Source organism: Lissotriton vulgaris, chromosome 7, assembly GCF_964263255.1.
Source record: "Lissotriton vulgaris chromosome 7, aLisVul1.2, whole genome shotgun sequence".
NCBI classification, from domain to species: Eukaryota; Metazoa; Chordata; class Amphibia; order Caudata; family Salamandridae; genus Lissotriton; species Lissotriton vulgaris.
Window position 1 is genome coordinate 1,081,144,334 of NC_141695.1, and position 23,691 is coordinate 1,081,168,024.

The 23,691-nt window shown below is 44.1% G+C and overlaps 1 protein-coding gene across 1 annotated transcript in view; it reads right to left on the reverse strand.

Moving 5' to 3' along the window:
• The window catches only part of LOC147702949 (uncharacterized), a 4,293,369-nt gene that overhangs the window by 2,981,936 nt on the left and 1,287,742 nt on the right, over positions 1-23,691 (reverse strand). Inside the window, exon 9 of the mRNA XM_086929459.1 lies at positions 11,078-11,231. Within this exon, the coding sequence (XP_086785585.1) occupies positions 11,078-11,231 (154 nt within the window). The remainder of the gene's footprint in view (positions 1-11,077; positions 11,232-23,691) is intronic.

Consider the following 23,691-nt stretch of genomic DNA (forward strand, 5'->3'; position numbering starts at 1 on the left):
TATTACTATTCACACTCAGTTATAGAAAAGTATATATTACATTTTTTTTAAATAAATAAATAATATTTGAAAATGGAAAATCTCAATTAAACAAATATAAATAAATAAAATATAATCAATTAATTTCATATAATTAAATTACTTCCCACTCTATTCCCCTATAAACCCACAACGAAACTAAAAACACAAAATTCATTTTTTTTAAATAACTACTAAAAATGTAACACATATATTAAAAATACAAACAATTCTAATACAAAAAAAATACATCACATACAAATAAAATATATACTAAAATACATAACGTTAATTCAAAAAACTATATTTTTAACAACTATATTTTGCAAACGATATTAAACACTTCAATATTTTTATAATCGATATTACTTACCATATGTTGATATTTCTGACCACGATATTCTTGCTGTCGATATTTCTGAACCACTATATTTATTAGTCGATATTTTGTGCAACTCAATTTTTTTTACTCAATATTCTGTCTGCACACCACAATTTACTAATGAAGTGCACAGAGAATAATACTGTTAAACTCATGTTAAGTATATGTGTTGTATATAAAGGGTGGGGCAACAAAGTACGCTGCTCAAATAAGAAGCAGTGGAGTTCCTTCAAGTGTAGTGTGATGTTTGTATGGCCTGGTAGGTGGAGCAAAATTCCGACTGCCAGGTTCTGAATGATTTGAAGTCATATGGTGAGTTGCTTGGCGATTCTGACTCAGAGGGTAGTTCCATAGTCTAGTCTAGTTTGCTTGTAATAATGGCATGTGCGACGGGTTTGTGGGTGCTGGTTGATGGTAATTTGAAGATGTTTCTCAACATCTTTAGGGTGTGGAATCAAGAAGCTGTGACAGCGTTGACTTGGGTGGTAATGTTGATGACAATCCTGAGTTTCTTGGTGTGGGTGGTAGATGTGGGTGTGGTTTCCAGTTCAGCAGGCCACCAGGTGGAGTTTCACAGTGATGGGTTCTTCCTGAAGATCACAACTTTTGTCTTGTTGGTGTTAAGTTTGAGACAGCTGGTCTTCATCCAGTCGGTGACTTTAGTCATGCAGGCAACAAACTGTTGGGATTCTTGTCCTAGAAGGAGAGTTTCAGCTTGGTGCCATCGTGTAGGTGTTGTCGATGCAGATGCTGCTCGTTAGTGGGATCATGTAGGTGTTTAATACGGTCATGCTCAGTGAGAATCCTTACGGTACTACACAGATAAGGGTGTGGGTGTTCAAAGAGTCAGTGGCCAGGCTGGCCAACTGTATCCTTCCAGTAAGGAAGAAGCATAAGCAACAGAGAACAGGTCCATGGATTCCAATACTAAGCAAGCATTGAATGAGGATTGGGTGTGACACCATGTTGAATGCTGAGGAGAGGTCCAGGAAGATGAGGCCAGCCAAGTCTCCTCTGTCCAGTATCATACAGAAATCCTTTGTAGCTGCAGTGAGGGCTGTTTCCATACCGTGGTTGAGTCTGAAGCCCAACTGTGTTCTGTTGAGGAGTTGGTGGTTGTTAAGATGGTTAGTGAGGCATATGTTTTCAAATGAGTAATTAGCTGATTATAGTTATCCATGAAAGTATGGGATGTGACTTCATACTGGTATCTCTCTGCACTTTACCATCAGGTCAACCCATGACCGATTTGCATTCCGCCTATAGATCTTTGGGAGCCATAATTTTTAAAAACATATTCTAATGTACTCAAATCACCTTTGAGAATAATCTTCCTCTTATATGTTAGTACTTTCCCCCTTTCTCTAATGCAATCCAGTAGCTCCTTAACAGGCACTTTCAAATGTGGCGTTCTCATTTTCTTTAACTCATCATCTGTCATCAACATCCCAATATTCCTCCGCAAATTCTTACTGTCGTTCATATTAATTCCAGAATCCTTAGCCACCTCTTCCAATCTGAAATGCACAACACAAGCAAATCTTGCAGCCTATCTACTAAAAAACAAAAGCTAAGCTTCAGTGTATGTGATCACAAAGTCTGGATTGAGAGTCCCTTTCAAAAGCTCCTCAAATTCTGTTCTCAATTTCAGTCTTTTCTGAATTTGACTTTAATTCTGGGCTGTCTTCAATAACAACATATGTACTAAGGGCTTTTAGAAATTGCGACAATGCAAATAAAGTGGTAGTTACAGCAGATGTACTAGAAACCTCTGGTGATGGACCCGAAGCTACATGGGGTAAACCGCCCTTTGGGAGACTCAGTTCAATTGGTGGGCTTGCACTTCCTACTGCATCTTCTCCTCCTCCAAAAGTCCCTAACTGCATTTGTTCTTGCACTGCTGGCGGAGAAACAACACTGCATGGGAATAGTCGAGAATTCAGCAGGTCATCCAGGTACTCATATTCCATATCTTTGTCAGTCTAAGTTTTCTTTCTTGACATCCTCACCTTCCTCTCATGATTTTTTTTACCTCTGTCTCTTCCTTTACAATCCCATATTATTTATTTTCCATTCACATTTTATATTTCTGCATTTCCTTTTCAGGTGCAGCATGTTCCCAAGCATTCAACGCCTCAAGCCATACCGGCCTTGCTTGAGGGTTCATCTCATACACCTCTCTGCTTAGATTTTCAATTTTTCTTAGATTTCTTAATGTGCCATACTGGGGAAATTGCAAGGCCCCATCTTTTTCTGTGATCTTAATCCACTGTTTGATCCAAATATATGTATGAAATCCTATATTTGTTGCCATATCTTATGCTGGTGTGCAATCTGCGAGACTTCTCACCCTGACAAGCAGGCTCATCATCACTTTTCAATATAGCCCTTATAATCTTAAATAACTCCATCTTCTATACTCTTTTCTAAAATGAACACAGAATTTGTAAATGTCAAATTGAAATGACCAGCACATGCCAAAATACAGTACTCGACGACACATACACCCAGTCCGAGCACAGCTCCAGAAAACTAAACAATTGCAGTCCAACACCAAATGACGTAACAATCAATCTCAGCTTGGCACACACGCTGAAGAATCAATCTCAGTGCGATAACTAGAGATGTAATTGACAGCGGTTCTCACTTTACTCCGATGTGCTCTATATAAGTGAAATAGGAAAAAATACAACAATCCTTATCTGCATAACGTAAAGAGCAATCTGCCATTGTCTTGGGAAAATAGGGAATGGAACTCTTTTGGTACTACCAAACATATAAAGTGAGTATACAACCGGTGGGGCCTCATCCTAACTATCGTCATCTACTCCTGTGCACAAAGGATCAAAATAACACTGATCTCAATTAGCACAATCTCTGACAGAAGCTTAGTAAGTCCATATATTTGGTGCGACCATGGTGTGCCAATGTCCAACACTTCAACCTTAACAGACAAGTCAAATACCATTTAAACATATCTATCCCGAGATCTTGAATTAGAATTAATCAAATAACCGAAACCTCAGCTCTGAACGAAAAGTGCATTAATCTCAATATGCACAATTGATAAACATGAAAGAACTCTCAATTTTTAAACTCAACACAAAGTCCTTCTTGGACAGAATTAAACACCACAACTCAAAAATATAACAAATTCATCAACGCGCAAACACTGCATCTCTAAACAACGCACATTCAACGAGCATAACCCTGCTTGTACTCACACTCCTAGAATACTGCAACCGCTTTCAGGAATGCTGGAATGTCATCAGTAAGCCAAATGGGATCATGGAAGACAGGGGACCGCAGGCTGAACTGTGGAAAAATGTTATGTTCAGTGAATTTTAAATCATACAGGGGCATATGCATCAAGGTAATCATTTGCGATTACCAAATAGCACATTTTAATGATTCTCTATTTGGTAATCGCGAATGCCTATGCATGAAGGATTTGCAATTAATCTTGTGAATCCTTACCACTCCCAAATAGCGATTTGTAAACGGCAAATCGCTATTAGGGAATGCATTCTAATTCATTCCTATGGGCCTACAGGCCCAAAGGATTGAATGAGAATGCATTCCCAATTTGCGATTACCAAATTGGTAATCACAATTTGCAAATCCAAGGGTGCCTAAGACCGCCCAGAGGCACCCCACTGAAAAAGGTAAGTATGCTAATGTGTAGCACACAGGGCTACATAAAGCATTGGAAAAAATCATTTTTTTTTCATTTTCCAATGCATGCACAAATTACCATAAATTTCAAGTTGATTGTAATTAGAATTTCCTAAATGCACACTCGCATTTAGGAAATGCTACATGTATCTCAAATAGGGAATCACAAATTGTTATTCCCTAAATGCATTCACAATTTCGGTAATCGCAAAAAATTGCGATTACCTATTTTGAATTACATAGGAAAAGGCCTTTTTCAAGTCGCAAACAGGCCAATTCAGTGAATCGGCCCGTTTGCGACCGGTAAAATGCTTGATGCATGTGCCTCACAGTCCTTAGCTGGAAACCATCCTCTGCTACCAGATTTGTCAGCGCTTAACTACATGCTAATTTAGAGGACCGTGAAGCGCTGCTGGATGGATCAAGTTTAATAAATGAGCTTGGTCAACAAATCAATTACATTCAATAATATGTGAAGCACATTTGGCTTCACCAAATCGACAGAGAGTAAGTAGCAGTAAAAGTACTTTATTTGGCCCATAGGCCATTAAAGTAGCACAATGAAACAAATAAAAACACAATAAGTTGATTTCATAAAATGATACATCAAGTAGCATATAAAATATTCCGTAAAAACGTTCTTAATTCGGCCTGATTGAACAGAAAATAATCCACAAGCGCAAACATTAGACAAAAACCTAAGTGGTCTGCCATGCCTAAAAGTAAGTTTCATGCTTATCATAATGTAAGTTGTAGCTTAAGCTAAGTGCAGTCACAGACCAAGTAACCAATTGACAATAAAAACAAGTACATCAATAAGTTCATACGTAGACATATTATCAGGCGGGTATAAAATTCATGGACCAATTGGCTAAAACATAGCTACATGCACATAATGTATTTTGGCAGATGGCAACAATGGATCTCTCACCAAAGCACTGATGCGCAGGCAAACCATACACTGTCCCAGAGAGCCACCGTAATAGTTAAAGTACAAGTGCTCTATTACTCAGACAAAGGGCCTAGTTACATCCTGATCCCATCCACTGCAGAAATAACCAAAATGCAGAACTCTAATGTTAAAGTGGAAGGCGAGTTGCTTCCTAATCACAGCCACTGCCAATAGGAATCTGCTTTTACACAAAACTGGCAGTCTGCTTGTGTCAGAGCTCGAGATTCGGAAAGCAAGTTGAAAGTGAGAAACCCCCAAACTCTGACAGGAGGGTTTCAGCTATTTTGCCAGTACTGCAGAATACAGTGGACAGCAAAATAAGATATGTCTTATGGTCTCTACCCCGCTCGGACAAATGGAACATAATCACTTGTCTCTCGCCTCGAAGCTCGTCTTGTTCCATCTAAGTGTGTAGCTGTTCACCGTTAGAATGGCAACCCTAAATTTGATAAAAAGATTCTTCGGCCCCAGCTAAACGACCTCATCAAGATAGGGTTCAAACTGAGGAGCACATTTTTTTGACAAAAACCTCCCAGTAAGGCTTTCTCAGTCAGCTTTCCGTATACACTAACTTTTTATGTGCCCCCAAAACATTTTCTTCACAAGACCCTTTTTTGAGGGGTTGATGGCAGAGGGATTTTTCCACAGAGCTTTAACCACATGCGTGCGGGGGTTGTTTTTGCGCTGTGCGGCTTTTTTCCAAAAGCCGCGTTACATGACGAGCTCAGCTCGTCATCCGCACACGACCACCGTGGCTGATGACGAGCTGAGCTCGTCATCAGCATCGAAGGGGTTAAGACCTAGCTTGAGGAACCATTTGTTAATATGGGATAGACCAGGAACAATCATGTCCCCATCCAAAAGGGTGAGTTTGCAAAGGCCTTGCCTATACGACTCAAGCTCAGGAAAAGACCATAGCCTAACCCAGTATACCAAAGATTTCAGAGCGGCTAAGTCGGCAATCCCCCTTAAAGCCAAGTTGAAATATGAGGGGACTGGTGGCATGGATTGGGGGAGGGATAATATGGACCGCATCAAATGGTTTCCTTTGACAGAGAGACTGTGCCCAGTGCCAGAAACCCTGGACCCCGCGAACGCCACAACACCAGACTCCGCTACGATGCCAGCACCCTCCACGCACTCAACTCCAGCCGAAACCACACCTGCTTCCAAGCCGCCCCGAAACGGACTCACGGACCTTTCTCTTGCCACACCTGCAGCTTCACCTGCGACAGAACCACCAAACCTCCAAGGACTGGACCCAACCACCTCCGCTGCATACTCCTCAACACCCGCTCCGCACGCAAACACGCCGTCGAGCTCTGGGATCTGCTCGACACCTTCGCCCCAGACGTGGCCTTCCTGACCGAGACCTGGTGGAATGACTCCTTGGCGCCCGAAATCGCCATAGCCATCCCAAACGGCAACAAGATCACCCGCAGGGATCGCACCAACGGAACCGGAGGAGGAATAGCCATCGTCCACAAGTCCACCCTCAAGGTCGCCACCCACGCAGACGACACCCTCAACACCGCCGAACACCTGCACATCCGGATCCACACCGACCCCAACACCACCCTCAGAAGAACACTCATCTACAGACCCCCCGGACCCCGAGCTCAATTCAGCAACTCCATCGCCGACCTCGCCAGCACCCACACACTCGCCTCCATGGACTACATTCTCCTCGAAGACCTGAATTTCCATCTCGAGAACAACAAAGACGCCAACTCTGCCACACTGATCGACAACCTCGCCAACCTCGGCCTCAGACAACTCGTCACTGCACCGACCCACGCCGCTGGCCACACCCTGGACCCCGTCTTCTCCACAGGCACCCACGTCGCCTTAGACCACACCACCAAACTTCACTGGACCGACCACCGCTGCATCCATTTCACCTTCAATAAACCAACCATGCACCACAGCACCCAACATCTACCTGGCCGCTGCTGGAGCTAAGTCACCGAAGACCAGCTGATCACCACCCTCTCCCAAAACGCACCCACCGACCCCACCAACCCAGACATCGCAGCTAGCAACCTCAGACAGTGGATCAACTACTGCGCCGATACCCTCGCCCCACTCAAGAAACCCTCCAACAACCCGGCCAGCAAGAAAGCCACCTGGTTCACCGACGAGCTGCAGACCTCCAAACGCGCATGGCGGAAACTGGAGAAGATATGGCTCTACGAACGCCCACCGGACAACCACGCAGGCCACAAGAACGCCACCCGCAGACATCACCACCTCATCAGATTAGCCAAGAGATCCTCCTTCAAAGCCCGCATGGATAACAACACACACAACAACAAAGAGCTCTTCAGCATCGCAAAGGAACTCTCCAACTCCAGCGCCAACACCAACGACATACCGCCCTCACAAGAACTGTGCTACTCACTAGCCATCTGCTTCCACCGCAAGATTGCTGACATCCACGACAGCTTCAACACCATGACCGCCATGACTACGCCAGTCCCCACCTCCCCTGTGAACACCACCAGTGCCAACCCCCTGACCTCCTGGTCCAACGTCAACGTCAACGACGACGAGACAGGCAAGGTCAAAAACTCCATCAACTCAGGATCTCCGTCAGACCCATGCCCACACCACATATTCAACAAAGCAGACGCTGCCATCGTACCCCAACTACGGAAGGTCATCAACATCTCCTTCAAAACAGTGACATTCCCGGAAAGCTGGAAATACGCTGAAATCAACGCCCTCCTCAAGAAGTCCAAGGCGGACCCCAAGGACCTCAAGAACTTCCGGCCCATCTCCCTGCTCCCGTTCCCGGCGAAGGTCATCGATAAAATCGTCAACATGCCACCAGTCCGGGTTCAGACGAAGCCACAGCACTGAGACAGCCCTCATCACCACCACAGACGACATCAGGCGCCAACTAGACAACGGCGAAACATCAGCCCTCATCCTCCTGTTCCTGTCGGCCGCCTTCGACACGGTCTGCCATCGCACTCTAAAGACACGACTCCTAGATGCCGGAATCCAAGAGAAGGCCCTTGACTGGAGCACGTCCTTCCTCTCCGGCAGAACCCAGAGCGTCCGCCTCCCGCCCTTCTGATCCGAGGCCACCGACATCATCTGCGGCGGCCCCCAGGGCTCATCCCTCAGCCCGACGCTGTTCAACGTCTACATGGCCTCCTTCGCACTATTGGCCCGCCAACACAACCTCAACATCATCTCCTACACCGACGACACCCAGCTCATCCTCTCCCTCAACAAGGATCCGCACACTGCCAAAACCAACCTCAACGAGGGAATGAAGGCCGTCGCTGACTGGATGAGGAATAGCCGTCTGAAGCTAAACTCGGACAAGACGGAGGTACTCATCCTCGGACCCACCCCCTCAGCCTGGGACGACTTCTGTTAGCCGACCACACTGGGAACAGCACCAACACCGATCGACCATGCACACAACCTATGATTCATCCTCGACTCCTCCCTCTCCATGTCCAAACAGGTCAACGCCATCTCCTCCTCCTGCTACAACACCCTCCGCATGCTCCGCAGGATCTACAAGTGGATCCCGACTGAAACAAAAAGAACGATGACACAGGCCCTATTCAGCAGTAAACTGGACTACGGCAACGCACTCTACGCAGGAATCCAAGCCAAACACCTACGACGACTAAAACGCATCCAAAACGCCTCCGCACGACTGATCGTCAACGTCCCCGCCGCAGCCACATCACCCCCCACCTGAGAGACCTACACTGGCTCCCCGTCGACAAGAGGATCACCTTCAAGCTCCTCACCCACGCACACAAAGCACTCCACAACGCCGGACCAGCTTACCTGAACAGCAGACTCAGCTTCTACACCCCCACCCGCCAGCTCCGCACCGCCAGCCTCGCCCTCGCTGCTGTCCCCCGCATCCAACGAACAACCTCCGGTGGTGGATCCTTCTCCTACCTCACCGCCAAGACCTGGAACACCCTTCCTACCCACCTACGGCAGACCCAAGACCTACTCGCCTTCAGAAGACTCCTCAAACCTGGCTCTTCGAGCAGTAGCGGCACCCCGTCCCCTCAGCGCCTTGAGACCCTCACGGGTAAGTAGTGCGCTTTACAAGTACTTTGATTGATTGATTGATTGATTGATTGGGTAGAATCCCTTTGCATCCTTCTGATGTCCACTGAGTTATGTAATAAAATAGCCCTGGACTTCTTGATATGAGATGGCCATGTCAAGGAACTGCTGAACCCTATACTTCGGTAATTGAAGAGTTTGACTTTGTTGAGTACCTCAGACCCCAGTGTTAGGTTCCTACAAAAGGTCCTGTGCAGCCTTAGAGTCAAACATTTAGATTTCTTTGCATTCCTCTCAAGCTCCTTTCACTACAGAACTCCTGAAATTTGTTTAACAAGTTCTGGCAATAAGGAACCTATCACCGGTGAACAGCAGGCCAGAAACAGAGACACCACCAAGTTTAGGAGCGTCATTGAGGCAATCATGGAGGTAGTTTTACGCATCGTTGATATTAAGGGAAAACAGTATTGGTGCCAATATGCCGCCCTGACGCTCCCCTGTGTGACGCATCCTCTCCGTTAAACCCTGTACCCACCCCAACGCAAAGGGAGTTATTATTTTCAAACCACTAAGGTTTATTAAAATCAAATGTTTACAGAAGGCAAAAATTAGACTAGAAGCAAGTGATAATCTAAAAAGAGTATGCTTCAAATATTATGGCAATCAAGGTATATCACTGTCATATAATCAGAGGAAGAACCAGTATAAAGTTGCATTTAAAGAAAATAACAAAACATAGCCAGTGCTCTCTGAGAGAGTACTATAAAGTATCCTGCTATATTCTATTCCAAGTCTCAGTCTCTAAAGAGCATCATCCGAGCTTCCCCTACAGCTCTACAATATATGAAAGGCATAATTGTAACAGTTTGTACACCCACACACAGTTCTCAAGAGAACTGTCCAATCAGGTTAAAGCAAGATGATACAATTGTGTGCTCAAGCATTCACAATGGTGGTTTCTTTCTGCGTCCTTCAAACTTGCAGTATCTGAATCAGGATCAGATACTCGTACCAAGCGGTACTGTTTAGGTGTCTTCTTAAATGAGCTATTCATTTAAACATTCACCAGTATCAAAAATGGAAGACATTTTTGTTCACATGGGAAAAAAAGCAAAAGAACATTGCATTTGTTAATTAGAACTCCAGCTTGCTTGGAGATAAATGTGACACAAAGCAAGATAGCAATCAAATGTTCTCTATTTTAAAATACAGGCCTACACTAGCTATAATAGATCCTATTAGGAAATAAACATGACTGCACCCTTCAAGTAAAATTAGGGGGTCTATATGGGAATGTGCATTAACACAAAAAGCATTTAATATAAAACTTTTATAGACAAGGAAAACCATGGTCTAAGCCTTTGTCATGTCTAGGTTACACTGCTGCAATTCAATTTCTGTAGGTTTGTTTGGATAGTTGCTCAACAAGCTTCAAATGATCCACATCATGGCCGATTACCTCGTTCTGGGCCTAAGCAAAAGGATTAACTTCTCCTCTCATTTGACCATTCTTCACTGGTTACCTATTCAGAAGCGCTGTCTATTCATGTCTCTGCTTCTGTTATGAAGTCCGCCACAACCTCCCAACAAGGAACTACATATAATCACATTTTTCACTATATACCTCACACCTTTTACGCATACATAATTTTCTGAGGTCTTAGAAAGCGGTTGTTGTCACTGCAACAAAGGCTCTACCTTTGAGAACCAGGACAGAGGAATTCCTGCGGAAATTCGGCAAGTCACTGAATACCTTCCTATCTTTTCTCTATTTAGGGGTGGTTACATTAATGCAGATGATTGATTATACTGTCCTACAAACTAGTGCCAGGACACCCTATTTCCTGAGTATTTATATGCTCTACAAAAACTCAAATCAATTCAAAACATGAAGGAAGTAGGACAGGAGTTCAGTTAGAAGGCAGCCATCCTTACTGCTGCCAATTTCCTAAATTAATATTGCAACCAGAGAAACAATTAGGAAACACTACAATGCTTACCATCAAAGGATTTACACCTATTTGTGAATTACTTCCTTTGAATTCCTCTGTTTCTTCGTTAATTGATCCTGCTTCTGTGTTGAACCCTTTCAGGTGGGTAAACGTTTTGAATGTCCTTTCTTGTTGCAATAATGCTTGAAGTTCTGGAACAAATCTGAAAATAACAATGTTGATTGCCTATTTATTAGATTAAGAACAGACACATGATATCCCAAGATCATTTAACTCTGAAATTCATAATACATGGGTTAACACAATGTAATGTTATAGCTTTTAGTGTTATGATTATCGCTAGTAATAATATTGGTATATTTAATATGTCCTAAAATATATTCTAATAGAAACAGAACTCTATTCATTATTTGTTTACGTTTTGTGACAGTAGGAACCATGAGCTTTGTATGTATGTATTTTGCAATATGTCAATTATAAGTTCTGTGTATATTTTTTTATCAGTGAAACTTAACTAAGGCATGCATTTCCAAAGAGCTCAGCTACAGACCGTTCTTTTCTACTGCACCTTGATTTTCCTCAAAACAACTATTTACTGTCACTGTAAATAATGAGACTGCATAACTGCCTCTATGGAAAAAGTGCGGTTTCCGTTCTCACGGGCATCATTCATAAAGGAGCGGCAGAGACCTGCACCTATGTTACCTTCTTGCCAAAGCTGAGTCGTTTCCATTCAACTAACAGGCTTCCAGGCTTGGGACTTTGAACTTTCTGATGCCGCATGTTGTGGCTTCGGCTTCTACTGTTCACATTCGTGATCAATGATTGTGATGCTATACAGAGATCAGTTTGAGTCTTATCCTCAATGTTGTCCATTTTCAGCGATAAGGATGCACCAGTAGTGGATTTTGCCACTGCGAATTGTTGCCATAAGATGTCTGAGTAGGATGGTATATTTGGCGAGGATATTCTGAGCAGCAGACATAATGTTCATGGGAAGGTGTACGATGAAAAGATCAGAGGTCGTTTTTACACCAGGGACCAACATCGTGTATGCAGGCAAGCAAAAATGCCTGATCTGCGAACATTTTGTGTCTCCAATATGGAAATAACTTTATCATGGCAAATAACTCTTGATCACAAATGGTATAATTCTTCTCATATATCATGTTTGCCTTGTTGGAAGAGAATCAATCCAATTCTATAAGGTAAAGCATATGTCTCCACAATAAAGAGCTTCTGTGGATCAGGATGTCCTAAGATAGGGGTCATTGTGAATGCAGTTTATGTTTCAATTAAGCTGTTACTTGTTCTTCCTCCCACTCAGAAGGCACCCCCTTATTGGTCAGTGCACTGATAAAACATACCAGGGTGAAAAAGCCGTCAATAAAGTACCCCTGAAAGTTTACAAACCACTCACTGGATCTCTTTAAGTGTAGTCGGGCAGTTTCACATGGCTGCTTTATTTTTTCATCTATTCTGATACCCTGTTCTGAGAGTACAAGGATATGGAGGAGACATCAAACTTAAATGTTTTTTGTCTTTGCATGTAATCAATTTTTGCTCAGGTGTGATGGAACCTCTCCCCTGTGACAACAATGTTCCTGTAGGGTTTGAGTTAAAAACAGGATATCATCAAGATGAGAAAGCTGTTAAGTATATCTCTGAAACTTTAATTAAATGTTGAAAAGCTGCAAAGACCAAATGGCGTAACAAGGAGTAACTTGTTATTTCTGTATCCAGTATTAAAAGCGGTCTTACATTCATCTCCATATGTTACTCTTACCAAATTGGAGGCTCCTCTAAAATCTAGTTTTGAGAAGAGCTTTGCATTCTTGACTTGATAAAGCAATATGGCGATCAAAGGGAGCCAATTCTGATACTTTGCAGTTATCGCATTCAATTTTCGGTAGACTATGGAGAGGCAGAAACTTCCATCCATCATGGAAATAAAGAAAATCAGGGCCCCAGCAAAGGGATGTTGAATGTGCTACAAGGCCCTCTCTGAGATTGTTTTCAGTATATCATTATAGGTCTGCACCTTCCTTGAGCGATAAAAGATAAAGGGCCTTATTATGATGTTGGGCGGAAAGCCATCGACAGCTCATCAGAGGCTTTCTCCATGACATCATAGGTTTGCGTCCAATCACAGTATTATGATACTGGAAACCCACAGGGGAATTCTGCTCCAATTCAGACAGGCTCAAGTAGAGCGTCAGAAGGACAGATAATCTTCAAATGGTGAGTCGGTATTATGATATCCACTTTCAACAGCCTTTTTTTATGTCGGCCTTCCGACATGGAAAGGGTGCTGGAAAGTCACTTTGAGGCCCCTTCCAGGGCCCCATTCTCCCCTGGCCCTCCGCTATGGGGGGGCTTATCTAGAAATTTGGTGCCTGTTCCCGGGTCACATGGCTAGGTATATTTGACACATGGCATTTCTTTATTCCTCCCAGACAGCCACACAATAGGAGGACTGGGTGTTGGAAGGATGGGCCACTCTGGCAGGAAGAGGAGTTTGAGCTGTGCCCAGCCCCACTTACACTTCAAAGAAGCTGCCTCAGCTCATACACAAATAACTTCACACAAGCCTATTGTGATTGTAGACAGCCTGGGGCCAAGGCAATTCCAGACACGTCTGTGGGGGGAACCTTTAGACGTTTCTTCCAATTTAAAGTTGCCACCAGGTATATCATTGGGACCATCTGACTAACTCTTCAGTTCACTTCTGGCCCTCCAGAAGAACTCTCAAAGGACTACCCTGCTCCACCAAGAGGACTGTACTGCTGCCTGAAACATTCCTTCTGCCCTCAGAGGACTGCCCTGCTGGTTAAGACCTGTCTTTCTGCCTGAACCAAGGATTTCCAGAATTACTCTAAGGGTTGGTTGGCTAGCCTTCTGATCAGACCATCAGGGACAGAAAAGGTTCCAACCATCTTGAACTCGCACCTAGACCCAGCCTGAGTGCTTACCCTCCAATTGGTGCTCCTGCAATCCTGATCCTTGGTAGTGGTGTAAAGGTGCCAATAGAGACTAAATACAAAACTTGTGACTTATAAAGTTGTCAGGCAAAGATTGCTCTGAGAGCCGGGAGGAGGCTAAGAGCTACTTGTTCGCCAATCCACACAAAGGTGCATCGTCAGTCTGCCTAACTTCGCGGTAGCTCCGACTACGTTCTTCTCCACAGCAGCTAATCCTGTTCAGCACTTTCTCGCAGAAGGGGTATCCAGCCTCGTGATGCCCTCATCGGATATAGCTTGCAGCTTTGTCCCGCTGGAGAATTTCGACTACCACAAAAGAAACTAAAGCCTGATTTAGATGTTGGTGGGAATCCGGTCGTTCCTCCATGGAGGTGGTTAGAAGTATTCTGTCGAGTTAATTGATTCTTCCCACTGTATTTAGATGTGGGCTGGCTGAACCTCCATCCACAATAACAGACTGTTTTCCATCGAGTATGTGGCGCACCTCCTTCAAAGCGGCGGACTCCTCTGCTGGCTAACAGCGCTTCATCGCCATCAAGCTGGCTGGTTTGCGGTGAGCCTATTTAGATTTCCCAGTTGCGCTTACATTGCCCTAGTGGCGGATTAGGTAGAGAATGAGTCTACCGTGGGACATATTCAACATTTTACTATTCCTGTGGCTTTAGAAAGGATGCTACCATCACACACCTGATGTGTTTGTGCTAAATCACCTAGAAGCCGAGAGGACTGGTGGTGGTACTCCCAGCTACACCTTACCGCTACATCCACTACCTTTTTGGGAGGAGAAGGTCTTGCAGATCCACATCCTAAAGGCCTAACAGGAATTCCTGGTGGAGTGGAGACTGGTAAGAAATACTTTTTAATGTGTCACTAAACATACATGCAGTTAAATTAGCTATTGCTAAACTGTTTTGCCCTTTTTTAAACAAATAACATAGCAGCCTCCTCACTCTGCCCAGCCTCCCAACCAGCCCAACTTTCTGCCATAACTCAGGTCCCTTACTCAACCCAATCCCAATCTCCGATCCCAATCCCAAGCATACTCACTTCTTTGAAGGCACCCACTCCAACAGACAAAACCAGCACAATCATGCACATAAACACAAACACACAAAGAAAAACAAACAGGCACACAAACAACATACACACACTATTGAATCTACACTACAAGCACAACCCCCACAAGTACCATAACTACACCAACATCAAAACACTCATCAAAACCAAAGCACTTACACAAAAGCACACCTACACACAAAACAACACCAACCAAAACCAAGCACAGACACTCACCAGATTTTCAAGCACCAGCCTAGAAAGCATGAATGCTCACCTACACCAGACCAACATGCAACTGCCAAACATACATACACAAGCAAATCACCCACTCACGCTTCCTCAACCTCCAAAAGTCACTACTCTACCATCCCTCCTACTCCTACTCCTACTCTATTTTTTCTTTAAATGTTTTTGGGTAGTTGTAAAAAAGTACATAATAGAATTAACTCTTTTATTTTTACATATTTTTATATTTTTTATTTTATAATTGCAATTTTTTTAAGTTTTAATACAGGTGTGTTTAATTGACCTTAATACATTATCAAATAAGCACATGCATTACATATAAGAAAACAAATTCCATGTAAGAGCAATGTATAAATGCACGAGTCCAGAGCAGATGTAAACACACAATTCATAGGAAAACAAGTAAAAAAGATGCTTACCTTCGATCCCGGTGACAACGGAGTTGATTTGTTTCGTGGTAAAGTAACATCAGCAAAGGAAGGACTTGGACTATTGGGTTCAAGGCGGAAACGAAAGTGGAAAACAGAAAGAAGGTAAGTCTCTACCTCCTATTCCTTTGATTCAGCCAATTCAAGTTTGGGGGTTTACCCGAGAAAGTTTCCTCGATGGAAAGGCACTTCATAATTGGCCTGGCGGAAATATTGGCTGGACTCTCTCCGACAGCAGCTTTTGCCTATGATGCCGTCGATGCGGGAGGAAAAATCTGGCGAACACAGCGGAACTCTATCAGGGCTATCGTTCATAGACTCACCTGCATCTAAATATCGAGGGCGGACCACCTAAATGGCGCATGGAGAAACTGTCGGAAAAGTAACGGCCGGACCAGATCCGCCAAGATCTAAACCAGGCTCTAAGTCTGAATGCAGAAATCTTCACAGCAACTTAATCCAGCAGCTCCTACTCCTTGAACACTGATCCTGCCTTGCCCTGTGTAACTTTACCTTCTCAGATATTTTTCTTCAAAATGTCTTCTATATCTGAAGGTAAGCCGAGACTAGGCCTAACTTTCAACTATTCCATGGTCTCACGCGACTGAATGTCCTCAGTTGGTGCTTTGCTCTTTTAGGCTCTATATTTCACTTTAAACTTAAAAAATTTCTAATGCAGTTCTACTGATTTGATTTTTGTCATTTTGGTGTCAAATAACGTATAAACTTTACTCTATGTTTCTAAATTGGTGTCAGGCTACCAGAGGGTTAAGCACAGGTCAATTGGGTGACTGTCTGTGGTTCACTCTGACAAGATTTGTGGATGTTGCTTCAGTAGGATTTCACCCCCAACAACACAATTTCTCAAAATCTTGATGTAATAATAATTTTTCATGCACTTCATATACAAAACAAAGACTACATTTACTAGTCACATAAATACATGCTCACTCATTACACTTGATCAAACATAAAATATAATTTACTATATACTTCATGTAAGAAACAATTCATACACTTGGTAACCATCTGGATATGTGTTCCTTCCTTAGACTTTAACAATCCTAGCACCGTTTCATACCTATCAGATTCTTTCTGCCTGGCTATTAAGGTACACATGTACCATTGTGCTTAGATGTGCTCTAATCAAAAACATGTACATTTTTAATGTAGTATGCAAGAGGAGTCCAGGTGGACACCCCTTCAGGTGGCGAGTATGACCATCACCCAAGCTGTGGTAAGGTCACTGATGGGCTTTGGGTGTGTGCCGTTGGCCAGCCAGATCCCTCAGAGGAATATATTGTACAACTCATTGCATAAGTGTACGATTGTTGGTGAAAATGGTAAATTATTAGAAATAAAGCAATAAACACAGTTTTAAAAGAATTACTAAAAATGTAAATGTTTTTCTAATCTCCCGGACCAAATCCTGACGCCAACATGTCACACCTTAACAATGCAGGGTATTTGCCTTTCTATATACATTTAAAAAATCTATCTTACTCTTGATATAGTCAGTTAGGAAAAACGCTTGGATAAATCAGAGACTGAGATTGTATGTTATTGGTTCGCTACAAAGCCTGACAATCAGAATCATGGGCAATTGTATGTTCTCAGAGAAAGCGTAATATCTTCAAGTGGCACTAGAAAGGTTTGTCTGATGAACCTGCTACTATTTGCGAAGGCTAGCAGCATTGATAAGCAAATATGAGGGAACCAATTGGTTGAAATTTAGTGGGGTGACACAAAAAATCTCAATATTTGCAGAAAACTGCCTTCTTAATTCTACAAATGCCTACCCATAAGGGAAGGATAGGATTCCCAGATGTCAAAATGTATTAAGATGAGAGTAATTACAGTGGCCACAAAGTACACAAAGATAAGGTGGTAGCAGGTAAAACCCTTTGGGGTGTTTTATGGCTATCAAACCTTTTAAGGTTCCAAAGACAGTAATGCAGTAAAATAATGTGCATGATGTTGGCCATTTGAAACTCCATAGTGCCGACAGAACTGATTAGCTTTCCATCTTTGTTCACACCTATATATAATGCCAGAAACATTGCCCCAGCCCCAGCTAATGTAGGAAATACCTATAAAGCTTGGCTGCAGGGATCCTACAGGATGTTAGCAGGCCTTTATTTTAAGGGTAGGATTCGGTCCTTTGAGGCCTGCAACAAATCGTTTGGGGTTGGTGAGGAAAAGCGTTTCAGATTCCAACAACTACAATACTGTGTACTTGCCCCCAATAAACTAGCTGTCATAAGCCACCTACCTGGATCCCCGATGATTCCAATAGGACAGCAACGCTAGTTCCCGATCTTCCTGAGACTTGCCCACTGTTTACAGGAGGAGGCTCTGCTCTGCTGGCAAATCCCATGGGGAAGAGTGTTGGAATGGATAGAGCGTGTAGAGTCAACGATTCTGTGGCAAGTCTATTCAACAGTAACACTGCAGCAGGCATTCACACCAGTCTGATGAATGGTACCAGCAGCAGATATCACCTTCGCTGCGGCGGCTATTCCGCCGCAGCGCTAACGGTCACGGGGGGGGGGTCGCGCGGCTCACCTGTGCGGGTGACAGAACCGTTCCGTCACGGCTCGCGGGTGAGCTGTGCTTGTGACGGAACGGTTCTGTCACGGCCCCGCCCGCTTAAAGAAACGCGCCGCGCAGGCGCGGCGAGCGGGCCGTGACGGAACCGTTCCGTCATGAGCACAGCCCACCCGGGGGCGTGATGGAACAGTTCCGTCAATAGCCCCAAAAGGGTTAAAGTACCTTTAGGTTTGTTGTTGTTTTGTTTTCATGTACGTAGAGGGTCCTTTATGAAAATGTTCGAAACTCTAGTATGATTTCAGCGTCAAACACACAAGCACATTTTTCTCAGAGGGCTTCTCTCCTCTGAGATTGAGATTTATGAAAAAAATGGGAGAAATTGCTAGCCAAAAACATCCATGGAATGGTGGGGGTAGACCTCTTGAGAGACAAAGAGATTTAAAAAAAATTAGTCCACAGGGAATCATCAATTAAGGCAATTAAACTATGTTACTTGATTCCTGATAGGCATAAAGGGAGCATCTAACTATTGGTGTAGACTAGAGGGTGTGGAGCAAGGAGAGACCTTGTTCACATTTAGTGAGACTATCCAACATTGAAAATAAGTGCTAACTGCAATTTAGGAAATGGGAATGGGGGTGCTTTCCTATCCCAGCTGAACTGAAAATTACGATTTTTCAGTTTTTGGACAGATAAATGTGTCAATGTGGGAAACAGGAAATGGTCACTGACCTCTCTACAGTCAGAAGCAGCAACCATTGTGACTGGTCAAGGTTTTGATCTTTAATATGTTTCTCCAGAGTTGGCAGTCAAAGAATGCAATTGTATACTGTCTCAATAGCAGACAATATTTAGGCACTATAGGTAACCATAGCAAATACATGTATGCCTTTCTTCATGCATTAACTTTATTCTACCCACACACCAGGGCAGTTTACTTTCCGGTCGATCAAAGGTCATTATTTGATTTGTGCCAGCTTCATCAGTAGATTATTTTCCAAAACAAAAACAAAAACAGAAATTATATTTAATGCTGTTGTAAACCCAGTGGTGTGACATCATAAAGTAATATATAATCCGCCTAATTATGAGCTGCAAATGCTTGTTTAAGATGCCTAATGGACGACAAATAATGTGGTAAACGGTGATTAATGGATGGGAAGACATTGAGAGCTGAAGCGAGTGTCTTCGTTGTTTAAACAACTAGGATTCTCGGAGAAATACGCTGCTACAGCCCGAGACGATCGGAGGGCAAAATGGCGGCAGCTGGCACTGAACTGCTTGGGAAATACTGCTGCTGTGTCGGTTAGTATCACCCGATACATCCAGATGATCTATAACATTGACCGCAGGTGTCAGAGGCTCTACTAGTGGCCTGGAGCTTAACGGAGAGGAGTGAGCACAACACTGCGCGTGATACCGGGTGAGGGAGCTGACGGGCAGTAAATGACACAATGGCGGCGCCCTTGTCTTCGCATAACCGCTGATTTGAACCGCGGGGGTAACGGAGACCTTTACCTGCTGGGATTAACACTCTGGCATGACAAAACAGTGATTAATGCATAGCGGAAATCCACAAAGAGTGGCGGTATCAAAGCGGGAAGCGGGCCTAACATACCAGGACAGACAGACTGACTACCGGTATATCGAGTAGTTGTAACCGCGAAATGGCGGCGGTGTGGCGCTCCATCCAACAGAGGCTGCAAGGTGCGGTGTACAATGGCGAAACACTGCTACATCTGACAACCTGCGATCATTTCTAAGCAGCTGTGGAGAGTACCCGTGATGTTTCTGGGACACCTGCAGGCGAAGTACCTTTGGAAGGACCATGTTTTATGCCTCGGACTACAATTCCTGGCTGATAAACAATTTATGGGCTCTATAGATTTGCAAAAATGCTTCCTAACGCAGCACAAGACCGAGCACCATTTATGGATAGAGACGGGGGAACTGCGGTGTAGTAGCCCATAGCCTTCCTGATATAACCGGCAACAGTGGGAGTGATGTACACGGTGGATGTGTGGAGAGGTGAGCGACATTTTTCTTTCTAACCCTGCTGAGTTGGCTGCTCTCAGTTTTAATAACGTAAAGGAACTATTGTACACGTGGGTGCCCGAAGCCCTGGGGCGATCGAGACCGACTACCACTGTCTAATTTACTGCTGCATCCGATCCACTGCTGAGCAAACGCCCCATACTGTGGTTTTGAAAAGTCGCACAACTGCCTCCCCTCTGTGCTCTAAATTCTGTATAGTCATGTACGTGGCTGTGAAGACCGGCTAAGTCAGTGACGTGTAGAGACTATAGTGGGCCTAACAGTCTGCGAGGGCTGCCTAAAAATACAACATGGGGAAACCGGACAAGTAGCAACCAAAGCTTAATTTTGAATCTAAGAGAGCGCCGAGGGGCCCTGTTGGTCAATCAGAGAGCAAGCCAGACACGGATACACCTGCAGAAAGCAGTATGGAATCCATCCTAAAAGCCATACAGTCCAACCTACAACACATCAACGGGAAACTGGATCATCTAACGGGTCGAATGAACAGCATGGCTTTGAAAATGGACAAACATGGGGAGCGTCTGGAGACTGCTGAAACTCGCCTTTCGGCGGTTGAAGACGAGGCGCACGACATGGCGAGCAAATGTAATGGCATGGAAAAGGTCCTCGAAGTGATTAAGGCTAAGGCTGAGGGATTGGAGGCCAGGTCCCGTTTTAACAATGTAAAAATAGCGGGAGTACCTGAATCAACGAATACAGGCCACATGGAAACATATATTGAGCAGCTATGCAAAGATATCTTTGGAGAGGAAGCGTTATCACCGATCTTTATAATTGAGAGGGCACATCGATCCCTTGCACCGAAAACCGAAACCTGGTGCTACACCAAGACCTATTGTAGCTTGAGTACTGAACTATCGGGATCGAGATAAAATACTACGGCTTGCACGTGAAAAAGATCAGATCACTCGCCAAGGGAACAAGTTAGAATTTTACCCAGACTATACCGTCGCAGTACAACAAGCAAGGCGAGAATTCACCACGGCCAAAGCTAAATTGCGGACATTGCAGATAAACTACGCCATGCTCTATCCTGCACGACTGAAAGTAATGTGGGAGGGAAAGTCAGTAATTCTCTCTACTCCTAAGGCGGCACAGGATTTTATCAAAAAAATAACGAGCAAGAACAAGACCGTGGACAGAAGGGAGCAGCAGTGGGATTCAGATTGACGTTCTGGTGCTGGATTGGTGACTACGTGCAACGACTGCAGCAACCTCTGACTTTTCTGGAAGATGACCGGGTGTGCCACAGGGGTAAGACTGTATGGTTGCCAATTATATTGAATTTGGAGGGTACATGGCAGAGACTAATGAGTCTTTCTACACTCGGCTAAGCGGACTGTTATGCAGGTATGCTATGGGCAATGGGTAATGGGTTTAGTGAAAGGATGTTTAACAGCCGCAATCTGCACAAGTGATACGGCTACTGCACACTGGAACTGAGAAGTACCCTCCACAATGAATACTGGTTGTATTTAGTACTGTGTGGTGGCAGTAACCAAGAAGGCTGCACGATGAGCACCCAGTTAGCTGAAGTACAAATACTGGGACACGCTCTGACACCGGACTGATAACCGTACTAAATGGTGGGCTGTGTCCCTGGACATATATGCTGAGTGCCTATCATTGCTCATGTTTACGACCTCGCAGCTATACATGTTGTTTAATCACAAAGAGTTGAGTGGAGCAGGATGATATAGTACTGCGGAGTATCGTTCTACTGTTTAGATGCGAGTGCCAATGTTCTAGGCCAATGCGCCTGTTTATTTCCTGAAGAATGCGTCTATATACTAAAGTAAAGGTCTGCCCCATCCATTAAGTTGGGTGGTGTAGTGTACCCTCGGTGGACCTCCACATGGGTGATCCCCATAAAGGTTATGTTGTCTAGGGATGTTACCTGGGGGCTATGGCTTCGTCAGGATTGGGTTGCTGACGTGGGTGGGGGTGGGTGGAGTTGGGGTTTTGTTCTAGTTCAAAGACCAGAGCATTTAAGATGCATTGCTGAAATTCATGCTGTATTTCAGGTATGCGTTGTGGGTGCTGTGCGGCAATGGGGTTATTTACGCATTGGGAACAGGCAATATTGCCATGTGATTGTTATGGAATTGTTACACAACACTTGATGACACATAGAGTACAGTCTTCAGGTAACACAGGGTTGAACCTCCTCATGTGGAATGTTCGGAAATTCACGAATCCAAAGAAAATAAGGCAGATGTTTGCTTGTTTAGATCGGTGGGGAATAGATATAGCGTTACAACAAGAAACCCATATTGCACCTAACACGCATAAAACCATAGGTACGAGATGGGCGGAAACGACACACGCCTCTAACTACTCGTCATATTCTAGAGGGGTCATGACACTAGTGAAGAAAGGCACGGATTTCAAAGTAAGCAAGGTGATGCTAGATCCGAATGGGAGGTATGCCATAACCACTGAGATATTGAGGGGGCAGCAGATAACACTGGCTAATATATATGGTCCAAACGTGGATACACCTGAATTTTTTCAGGAACTGCGGAATCATATGCATGAGCTCCGTGATACAAAAATACTGTGGGGAGGGGACTTTAACATAGCGTTGGAAGATCAACTTGACCGTTCAGGGACTTCAATGGAACCACACAGGAAGGCAAGAGCAAATGTACTGGATATATTGGTGGTACCTATGAGGGATCTTTGGCGGGAGAGACACCCAGACCCGGCAGGGGCAACACACATTAATGCGGCACATAGCAGCTGGTCCCGAATAGATTTTTGGCTGGGGTCAGATAACATCTTACTATGGACAAGGGGAATGAGGACTCTACCTAGAACCATCTCGGATCATAATCCAGTTCTCTTGTCACTCCAGATACCGCATTACACCCCCCCCTCCATTCAGCTGGAGATTTAACGCTAAAGCACTTACGGACACCATATATGCAGATACCATAGCCAAGGCCATAAGGGATTATTTCCAGTTAAATGTGTCTACAGTTGACGATCCGGGCATTCTTTGGGAAGCGTTTAAAGCCACTTTGCGTGGGGTCTGTATAAGCACAAAGGTGGGAATCTTAAGAGATATTAGGCAACAGATCATGCGGTGTGAATCTGGCATGAAAGAGCTAGAGACCAACTATGAACATTCACAAGATCCAGCACTATTGGGGGAATTGAGACAGATACACACAGAACACCAAACTTTCATTGAGGATGAGCTCAAATATATTACCAAAAGATACACTGCTAGGCAATTTGGCGAAGGGGGCAGAACGGGTAGAGTCCTAGCATCTAAGATCTGCGAAGGGAAGGGCCCCCAGGCAATCTTACAAATACGAGCGGAAAACGGCACATT